Below are 11,514 nucleotides of genomic sequence, written 5' to 3' on the forward strand. Positions count from 1 at the left end.
AAACCCCATCATCAATAAGATGGCTGCATAAAAAAGTCAATCGTAAAATATCCTCAAATATGATTTATGCAATTAGAAACCCTCAAGGAAAAAATTAAATACAACAAAAGATATAGTCAAAACATCTGAACATTACTACTAAATATTCTATAAATTTTAGAACCCCAAAGAAAATGCCATAATAGAATATCTAAAATCAGTACAGTTTGAAACAAAATTAACTAGAGATCATCAGGCTTTTATGGATCAATCAATATCTTCATTGGAGGTAAATGAGGCGATACAGAAGCTAAAAAATAACAAAACCCCAGGCCAAGATGGAATACCGATTGAGTTCTACAAGAAATTTAAAGTGCTATTATCAAAACCATTATTAGACATCTGCAACTTCTTAATGATCAATGCCTGACACATGGAAAGAATCAAAAGTAATAGTAATACCTAGAAGTGGAAAAGACCCTACTGAGACTGTCCTATAGACCAATTTCAGTTTTGAATCACGATCTGAAAATGTTCTCATCTATCATAGCTGAAAGACTAAACAAAATAATAATACATTATATACACCAGGATCAAACTAGTTTTATGCCCAGAAGATCTCTGAGTGACAATATTAGAAAAACTCTCAACATCATTCATCATTGCTGTTTAAATCAGATGAAAACAGTATTAACAACTATGGGCTTTGGACCCGATTTTTTATGGTCTATCAACACCCTTTATTTAAATCCAAAAGCCCAAATAAAAATCAATAACTATAGATCAGAGAACTTAATCCTAATGAGGGGAATTAGGCAGGGGTGTCCTTTGCCCTATTTTGTTTGCCTTATCTCTTGAGCCTCTGGCCTGGACAATACGCCGGGACCAGACGATCAAGGGGATTACAATTAATGATAGGAACTGTAAATTAAGCTTATTTGCGGATGACATGATAGTATATACAATTGACCCTATACAATCATTACATGGACTAGAAAGCAATTTGCAAAATTTATCTTCTGTGTTGGGTCTTACTGTAAACAACATAAATACAGAACTATATTCAATCCATCTTTCCCCAGAGACTCAGAGGCTTTTAGAAGATTTCCAATATAAGTGGGCACTCAAAACGTGGAAACACCTGGGTATAAATATACCTACAGACTTAAAAAACCTTTATGACTGTAATTATAAACCTCTTATTACAAACGCTAATTAAAGGAATGGGATAAAACCATTTTAACATGGCTAGAAAGAATTGAGCTCATAAAATTAACAAATTTCCCACAATTTTTATTTCTATTCCAAAATCTACCAATAGCAATTCAACAAAAAGAACTAAATCAGTGGCACACAAAATTAAATAAATTGATTTGGTACAATCAAAAACCAAGAATTAACTTTTTCTGTCACACCTTATGAAACAAGATGGATTAGGACCTCCAAATTTGAACCAATGCTACATAGCAGCTCAAGTAAAAAACATGTTAATTTACACAAATCAAAGCCAATCATTAGATTGGCTGCAAATTGAACAATCTTATGTTGCACCAAATAACTTACAGGAACAAATATGGAATAAATCAAAAGAAAGATCTGAAAATGTCAAATCAAACCCATTCTTATTACTAATTCTAAATCTTTGGGACGAGTATGGAAATATTCTAGCCCCAGGAACATCTCCAGTCACAACTTTCTTAGGCCAGCAGTGGTTTAAGCCAGGAAGGAATCCTGAATCATATCATATATCTGGAGGAAAAAAGAAATAACAGACTTTGTTACATCATACAGAAAGGACAAATTATACCAATGGCTCAGCTAAAACAAAAATATGACTTTGAAACGCCATGGTTGCAATTCTACCCAATCCATCATACGATGTCTAATATGGATGAAATACAATAATTGAGAGAGAACTCACACCTTTTGGAATTTTATTAAAAAATAAAATTGATAGACCAAAAAGATTAATCTCAATAATATATAAACAAGTAAATAGGGAAAATTGGTCAAGGAACACACCACAACAAAAGGAATGGCAAAGAGATTGCAATATAACATTAAATCATCAATAATGTGAATCTACCTGGTCTTCAAAGATATATTCCACCAAATCATTAAACATCAAACTGCAGGCATTCAAAGTAACCACTAAATGGTATCTCACCCCACTGTATCTGTATCATTGTAAGTTAGGAGGTGACTTGAGATGCTGGAAGGGATGTGGTATGACTGGAACCTTTTTACAATGTTGGTGGTCATGTCCAAAAATCCTCATCTTCTGGAATACAATTAGGAAATTAATAGTCTTTAATTAGTAACAATATTCCACACAAGCCTGAAGTAATTCTATTAAACTTCTGGAATAACTCACCTATACCAGCTCCCAGGAAAGAACTAACAGCATGTCTATTGATGGTAGCAAAATTCTTGATAGCACAATTGTGGAAATTGAATAAAGCACCAATTATATTGCAATGGAAAAACAAAATTTGGGACATTATAGTAATGGATAAAATATCAGACCAAATAGCAATACTTGACAATCCAAACTTTCAAAGCAACTTCTTAGAAAAATGGTGTCCTTATTTTTACTACATCTCAAACTACGCATCATCAGAAATCTCCATACCAGCAAAGTACATGGACTTTGTATTCTATTAACATCTATAATACATCTATCCCCAGACACAGGAGTATTCTTAGCAATTATTAAATAATGTCTTAGTTGAAATGTTGAATGTTTAATTATGTTTTGTTGTATAAAATGTTAAGTTTCTTTTTAAAAAATTCTGTTTTTTAAAAAACAGGATGGTTCAAAACCAAGCAAATCATTACACTGCCCTTTACAACATAGCAAGTTTTGTTGAAATTAGGTTTATTTAAGCCTTTTCATCTGATAAGTTAAAGTTTATAGCATAGCACCTTCTGTTTTTTCAGCCAGCATGAAAGCTCAGATTCAGTTGCAGAGGAACCTTTTTCCCACAAGAGGGAAAAAGAAAAACTGTCAAACCAAGAGCTACACCAGATGTCTGAGAAACTCTCCCGTAGGCTGAATGAATTAGATGCAGTAAGTGAACGCTTTCTATTTTTATTACATTTTCAACCAGCTTAGCTCAATATTCTGCTGTGGGGAAACCTGGTGTAAATGGTGTGAGAACACCCAAAACTAGAGCTAAGGAAGCATGTGTTTGTCTAATGCTTGGATAGGAGACAGTTGGGGGGACTTCTACAAAGAAGATATAATAAAAACCAGTTAAAATTCAGTAGATTGAGTCTCTTCTTCTTGAGATTAACTTGTTCAAAGTCCAGTATTAAAACAGTTACAGAGCATCATTGGAGGAAATTACTCTGATTTTTATCCATATTTTAAGTAAATTAGGTTTTCATGGCATTATCAATACCACGGATGTATGATTGACTCGCAGTTTGCGTTTTAGTTCCTAGGGAAATGCCATGTGTTTTCTCCCACGTAACTCTAGCTTCGTTGTCGGTCTTCTGTGCATTCCTACATGGGACTGCGCTTGTGTTGGCCTGCCAGCTGGAGGATTTTTTAGCTTAAATATCCACTAGGCGCTCGACACCTCCCAGAGTGCAGGCGTGGCTGTTTTCCCACTCAAACAGCCTATACCCAGGAGGTGCAGCACCCTTTGCCCTCAGTTCCTCTTTTGCCACTGCTATGAGAGTTTTGAGATCTTGGAACAGTTTTGTGAGTTTTTTCTGCGTCTCTTCTTCTTCTCCGCTTGTGTTCTTTCTGGAAGAGACAAGTCAGAGTATGGCTGATAAGGCCCTTTTCAAATGTTGCTTTAAATGCAACACTAAAATGGCAAAAACTGACGGGCACTCCCTTTGCCTGGGGGAAGCACACGGTGTCCAAGCTTGCAAGATCTGCAGAGCCTTTACCCCTAAAGCACAAGCTGATCGATCTTCCTGCTTGAAAGCAGCTCTCTGGAAAAAGGTGATGGCTGTGCCTAGCCCATGACCAAAGTCAGCCGAAGGTACTGAGGGCCAACCGGATCCAACCTCGATGCCAGTGCCCCAGACAACCCAGTCAGAACCGACCCCGCCTTGGACCCGAACACCATCCAGGGAACCATCCAGTCATTCCAACTCGAGCCGGAGCCGAAAGCGACACTCAGAACCGTGGTCACCCGCACACTCAGATACATCGCCTACTCGGATCTGATGCTCAAAATCAAGGGAGTTGTCTAGACCTACAGAGTCGATGCCCACACTGGCGCAAGCTCACATGTTGGAACCAATATCGGATCCAGCCCCTTTGGAACCAACAAAGAAGAAGCGGGCAAAGACTAAGCATTTGGCTAGCAAGGAACTGTGCAGAGTAAAACCAACAAAGGAGGGCACATCGAGATTGGAGACGTTGGATCCCCCGAGGACCCCTTCACCAAGGTCCAGATCTTCCTCAGTTACATCCTCTATGGAGGAGGGTGAGATCCTAAGAGAACGTTCATCTAGAAGGAGCAGACACCACCCATATTCTGACCAGTCCTACTCTCGTAGTTGCTCCCCGAGATACTTTTTTGGACATAGTCATTGGTGAGCCCTTTCACACCGAATCTATATTCTCGCAGGCATCTTACTCGGACTTTGGGAGGAGGCCCCATTCTATCCCTGAGTCACTAATGTCCTTCTGTCTTCGGGACCCTGAACCTGACCCTTATGAGAAGGAAGCCAGCCTGAGTGGCCCGTCGGACCCTTCCCCAGATGAGACATTGGGGGAGATGGGTGAGGCCTCCCCGACAGATGATTTTTGGTCCTACTCTGAATTACTCCAGAGGATGGCTAAAGCCCTGGTAATTGATATTATGTCATTAGAGACCAAACCTACAGACATGATCCTTCAGTACTTGTACTCAGGGTCTGCGTCTAATGTCACCTTCCCGGTCATTGAAGGATTCGTAGACCTCATGAACTCACTCTGTGAAAAGCTAGCTTCTAACCCATCAACTACAAAAAAGACGGAAACGCTCTACAAGTTCAGGGATGATTCCTGTCCGTTCCTTTCAATGCATCCTCCTCCCTCCTCCTTGGTGACTGAGGAAATGCAATCACGACAATGCCAAGGATCGCATTCTATGCCCTCTCATAAGGAGGAAAGGAAGTTGGATGCCAATCAGGAGAAAAATGTATGCATCTGCGGCCCTGAGCACAGAAGTTGCCAATTATTCAGCAATGATGGGCGCATATCAAATCTTCCTTTGGGGAAAGGCGGTCGCCTTTCATGAAAAACTCCCTGATGAGCAGAAACCACTGGCGAAAGTTATCAGGGAAGAGGCACTTCGTTTAGCGAGACACCAGATAAATACAAGGAGGAGCACAGTCGATGCTGCAACTAGTGTCCTGACTTCAGCAGTTGTCCTTCGGAGGCATGCCTGGCTAAGGTCGACAGCCCTGCCAATTGAAACCAGAAATAAGGTGGAAGACCTCCCATTCTAGGGAAAGTCTCTCTTCTTGGAGAAAACAGATCATACCTCTCTCAAAAGAGGAAGGACAGGCTCACAGCCAAGTTCTATGGCATTCTCCCATCAGTGCAGCAAGGGTCTGGGAAGCCTCCATACAGACAACAGCAGTATTATAGGGGCAGGCAATACCAATACCAGCCCTACCAATCCTATGCGTATCCTCAAAGTCGCCCATATCAGATGAGTCAAGGGGGCCCTTCTAAGAGAAAGCACAGCTACAGGTCTAGACCGGGTGCGCAATCACAGCCTGCTAAGGATTAATAGCAGAGTGTTCAGAAGCAATTCTGACTAGACCAGGACTCTGGGCTCAGACAGGCCCAGTACTTATTCAGCATGGTGTCTTATCACCACTGATGTTTGGGTTCTTGACATTAAGTACAGTAATAAAATTGAGTTCTCTTACTTACTGTGTTTGCATTTTCCTGGTAAAATTGATCATGGTTCATGGCCAGAGTTACCGTCCAAGTTGAAGGCTCTCCTGGACAAGGGAGTGGTACAATTTGTGCCCCCTGGACAGGATCATCAGGGGTTCTATTCGAACTTTTTCCTGGTGGAGAAGAAAGATGGGGGTTTTAGGCCCATTTTAGATCTTAGGGAGCTGAATAAATCGGTTGAAATACAGAAATTCAGAATGACCACCCTTAATGTGGTAATGACACTCCTGCCTCAGGGTTCATGATTCACAGTGATTGATTTAAAAGATGCTTACTTTCACACAGCCATTCATCCCTCCCATAGGAGGTACCTCAGATTTACCTGTGGGAACGAAGTCTACCAGTACCAAGTGCTCCCTTTCGGGCTCTCTAGGGCCCGAGAGTATTCACCAAATGCGTGGCTGTAGTTGTGGCTCACCTGAGGACTTTGGGGTGTTTGATTGATCTGTACCTGGCTGATTGGTTGATTTCAGATACATCAGAATGGACTTGGAAAGTCAGGTGGGGCTAACATTAGACACCTGTTCCAAATTGGGCCTGGTTGTTAACTACAAAAAACCTGGAGTGCAACCTACTAGATGGGTTCAGTTTATAGGTGCAGTCTTGGAGAGAGTGGTGAAAATTAAAGGAATGATTTGACTGTTTTTCAAGAACAGATTCCAGTCAGCTAGGCGAATCCAAATGTTGCTGAGCCTTCTGGCATCTACCGCAGCGGTGACGCCACTGGCCAGGCTACACATGAGGAAAGTTTAGCTGTGGTTTATATCTGTTTACCATGCCTCAACACACAATCAGGAGAAGAAATTCAGTATTCCTCGACTAATCTTTAGAAGTCTGGAATGGCGGTGGAGGGATGGTAACTTGATGCGTGGGATACCCTTTGGGTCGGTTTGCATGGATGTACCATTACCACTGATGCATCCACAGCTGGATGGGGTGCGCACTGTGAAGGGATTACAGCTCATGGCAAGTGGGCAGACAATGAGAATCCCCTACATAGCAATGTCCTTGAATTGAGGGCAATATGTTTTGCCTTAATGTCTTTTTCAGATATAGTCAAAAACAAAAACGTGCAGATTCTAACAGACAGCAGCACAGCTATGTTCTATGTGAACAAGCAAGGGGGAACGACTTCCTGCCGTTTGTGTCTAGAAGCAATAAAATTATGGGAATAGGCTGTACAGCACTGTGTGCATATTCAAGCAGTCCACATCCCAGGTGTGGAAAACACTTGCAGACAGGTTAAGCAGAATAGGGTCAGATACACACAAATGGTCCACCAGAAACCACTATATCAGACTGGTGTTCTCAGATTGGGGTACACCAGATGTAGATCTTTTTGCCACTGGAACAAACAAGAAGGCCCCTATATTTTGTTCCGGGGGGGGGCGCTTGGAAGCAGACTCCCTAGGGGATGCCTTTCAGATCACCTGGTCTGGGAGTCTCTTCTATGTGTTCCCTCCAATACCATTAATCTCAAGGATGGTGAGCAAAATGCAGACAGATGGGATGACAACTATAGTGGTGATGCCCTTTTGGCCCGGGCAACCCTGGTTTTACCGATTGTACCAGATGTCGAACCAGACCTTCCGGCACCTTCCCAGAGAGATGGACCTGATCTTATGCCAAGGGAGAGACGGACCTGATCTTGTGCCATGGGATATGTCACCATGCTGTAAACAAACTCAGACTGACTGCTTGGCTACTGAGACCGTAGGACAGTTGTCTACTAAAGTGGCTGACGTTATTCTGAACGCCAAGAGACTATTCACCAGACAATCTTACCATTATAAGTGGGGGAAATTTGTGGCTTGGGGAGAGGAGTGCAGACCCTTTCACCTGTCCTCTGGGTATAGTATTAGATTTCCTGTTAGAACTGAAAGACATGGAACTCTCTGTTTCATCAGTTAAAGTTTACCTAGCCTTTCATAAACCTGTATTGTTGAAGGCTTTCACGGCCGGAGAACGATGGTTGTTGTGGGTTTTCCGGGCTGTATTGCCGTGGTCTTGGCATTGTAGTTCCTGGAACTACAATGCCAAGATTACGGCAATACAGCCCGGAAAACCCACAACAACCACCTTCCATAAGCCTATTGACAAAAAGTATTTTTGCACTACACCTCAAAGTTATTCATGAAAGAGTTGTTCAACCTCTTCCCACCAACAGGGAAGATAATTCCCCAGTGGTCTTTACAGTTAGTTCTAGCCAAACTAATATCAAGACGCTTTGAATCCTTGGCAACATGTGGGCTAAGAGAACTGTCTATGAAGGTGGCGACGTTACTTGCGGTGACGTCAGCCAGGAGGGTTAGCGAAATAGCGGCCCTTTCAATGAATCAACCTTTTCTTAAAATACACAATGAGAAAGTGGTCTTGAGATCTAGGTTAGAATGCCTACCCAAGGTGGTGTTGTGTTTTCATGTGACACAGGAACTGTCTCTCCCAGTTTTATTTCCAAACCCTGTGGAGGAAGCAGAGAAAGCCCTTCATACATTGGCTGTACAGAGGCCCATACTTTTTTATTTAGACCGCACTAAAACATTCAGAATAGATAATTGTTTGTTTGTTATGCAGGCCCCAAGAAGGGGAAAGGAGCAAGTACTCAAACCATCGCATGGTGGGTGGTACAGACCATTAAGGTATGCTATAAAAATGCCAACTTACCTTGTCCTTCGCGAGTCCGTGCGCATTCCACGAGGTTGCAGGCGATGTCAACAGCGTTCCTGAGAGGAATCCCTCTGCTGGACATATGCAGGGCAGCGACTTGGTCATCGGTGGACACCTTCATGAGACATTATGCCCTGGACATCCTCAATAGACGGGAGACATCAGTGGGCGCAGCTGTTTTGCAGTCTATATTTAGATGAAGAGCAAGCTCCACTGCCCATGTAAGAAGCTTGTTAATCTCCCATGTGGGAATGCACAGAAGACCGACAAGGAAAACAGGGTTGCACTTACCTGTAACTGTTGTTCATTGAGGTCTTCTCTGCAGGCACACATACTGTCCCTCCTTCCCTGCTGATGCTCTTCACTTTTTGTGATGCAGCAGCAAGAGGAGCTGAGGGTAAAGGATGCCGCGCCTCCTGGTGTCAGACAGGGGTTAACCTGTCTGGCATAGAAGGCAGAAGTTACATAGTTGCAGTTTAATGTCTGACAGGAGTTAGCCTGCCAGTTATAGAAGGTAGGGAAGTTACATAGTTGCAGTTGGGTTTTCTAGCGTTGAAAGGCTGTCAAAGCCAAGAGTTCTGTTCCGTAGGGAAAGGGAGGGGCAAGGAGTATATAGTCAGCATTGTGGCAGTTAAACAGTCATTCTCGGCAATTGCCTTATGTTAGTTGGTTGTACTGTGATTCCCGAATTAAAAAAATCTGTTTACTGAATCTGTCTCTGCCTGATCTGATCAGTACGGATATTTTTGGGAAGATCCATGGAACAGAAACGGACACCGGGGTGTAGGCTGTTTGAGCGGGAAAACAGCCACACACGTGCTCTGGGAGGCATTGAGCCCCCACTAATGGAAATTTAAGCTAAAAAATCCCCGGCTGGTAGGCCTGCACAAGCGCAGTCCCATGTGTACCTGCACAGAAACCCCAATGAACAACAGTGATACGTAAGTGCAATCCTCTTATCTAAATACAATAGAAATCTTAGTGGTTTTCTACATGGAGTAGTTAATAAACCAGCTCTGCAGCAGAGTTTTTGAAACTTGGAGTTTCAGCATAGCAGACTCATTCATTGGTTGGTGAAGCTGAGAATGAAGAGGTCTCCTGTTAATCAGTTTTTGCTTTAAAGAGCAGATGACTCATCACTTAAAAAAAAATAAAGTCTTCTTTTGGTACACAGTTGTTAATGCATGAGTCTAGTGAGAGAAATGTGAGGGTAACTCTAGTTGAGACATTAACTCATTTGTTTCATTTAGTACATTTTTATCTTGCTCATCTTCCAAGGAGCTAAGGACAGCGGACATCATTCTCCCCTCCCCCATGTTATCCTCACAACAACTATCCTGTGAGGTAGGTTGGGCTGAGGGAGGAGGTTCTAGCCCATGGCCACCTATCAAGTTCCATGGCAGAGTGGAAATTTGAACCTGGGTCTCTCAGATCTAGTCCATCAGTCCAGCCAATATGCCACACTGAGAATGATACTGGGCTGTGCACTCAAACTTTACCGAAAAATATCATGTAGCTTCCCTTTGTGTTCCTTATATCTTCCACTTGTGGCCTTGCTGCTCATCTGTTATTTTTTACATGTTTCGATCGTGTTGGATGCTTACAGCTTTCTTGACAAAGGAGTGGCAGTTTGGCCTTGGCTTCTTCGTCTCCTGCTTGCACATTAATTTCTACACTTACTCTTGTTATTTTTGGCTAGGACTAGCTACTAGTTTGACTTAGTTTCCAGGCCTCCTAGGAGGATGCTAGCTGTGCAGAAGATGTAAAATGAAGATTTTTTTCCTTCTTGATCGAAACTGTTACTAGAATATGTTTCCTAATCCTTGAAGGACTTTCTTTCATACCAGAACTACCTCACGTTATCATATCGGTACATCAGGAGATGGCTTTTTCAGAGAAAGTTTCATTATCCCTGGCCAGATGGTAGTTCATATGTTCTTGGTGTAGCGGTAACAGACTTCTGGGCCAGTGTCATGAACCAGCCACCCTGCCCATGACTGGGGTAAGGGCTCTTTCCTGAGCTTGCTACCAATCCAGTTCCTTGTGTGTTCAAGCCCTCTTGCCCACCTGCCCAAGATCCCCACAGGCCAGGGTAAAAGTTGGGTGGTGAAAAGGATCTCTGCTGGCAGTATATGAAACGAGGACAGAGAAGCAGCTAGCAGTAGCTAAGTTAGGGTCAGTAGTTCTCATTTGCACATATGAAGTATTTGTGTGTGAGAGGAAGTATGAATGTATATATCCTGTTTGCAACAACAGAGTGGATATTGTTTGCTGCATTCATATGCATGTATGAAAGGGTGTACACTCAGGTGTTCCATTTACTTGTCCTATTAATCCAAGGAGATCCTCCTCATTCTTATATGTTCCGACATATCTTAACTGCTTGTCCTTAGACCTAATCTCAGTCTTAATGTTCTCCATCTGTAAGGCGAGGTCAGTGTTTTCTAGAGCCTCTCCTGTGCTTAATTTTTCCAGTATGCTGCATGTGTCAGAAATGGTGACCTGATGTATAATCTTCTACTGGGCTCACCTACTAGAGTTATCTGTTCTGCAAGTGTTTTTTGTTCTTGGTTTTTGATTGTGAGACAGTTATGAGTTGGATTGTGTTAGCTTGCTCTGTGGTGGCCTGATCGTGTGTGGTACTTGCTAGGTGGTAGTGGCTAGTAAGCACGTGCAGTAGCTGTACAGCTGATGGACATAACATTTTCTGTGCCTCTTGAGTGTAGATTATCCCAGAACCAGAATTTCTCCATTACTAACTGATTGGTGTCTGTGTGTGTGCGGGGGGGGGGGGGGGCGCCTAGCTGGTTTGCCAATTTGAAATGTTTGTGTTACATTTTTGTTTACTCCTACCTGGTTGTTTGAAACTTAAGGATTAGTATATATAATTTGCCTGCACCCACTTACATGAGTAAACCTAACTCTGTCTGTCCACTCCAAAGCAAGCTCTA

At 42.5% G+C, this 11,514-nt stretch overlaps 1 protein-coding gene across 1 annotated transcript in view; it reads left to right on the forward strand.

Annotated features, from left to right (window-relative positions):
• Window positions 1–11,514, forward strand: part of CEP95 (centrosomal protein 95) — an 84,662-nt gene that overhangs the window by 39,064 nt on the left and 34,084 nt on the right. Inside the window, exon 12 of the mRNA XM_054977550.1 lies at window positions 2,920–3,049. Coding sequence (XP_054833525.1) covers window positions 2,920–3,049 — 130 coding nt within the window. The remainder of the gene's footprint in view (window positions 1–2,919; window positions 3,050–11,514) is intronic.

This window comes from Eublepharis macularius, chromosome 4, assembly GCF_028583425.1.
Source record: "Eublepharis macularius isolate TG4126 chromosome 4, MPM_Emac_v1.0, whole genome shotgun sequence".
Lineage (NCBI taxonomy): Eukaryota > Metazoa > Chordata > Lepidosauria > Squamata > Eublepharidae > Eublepharis > Eublepharis macularius.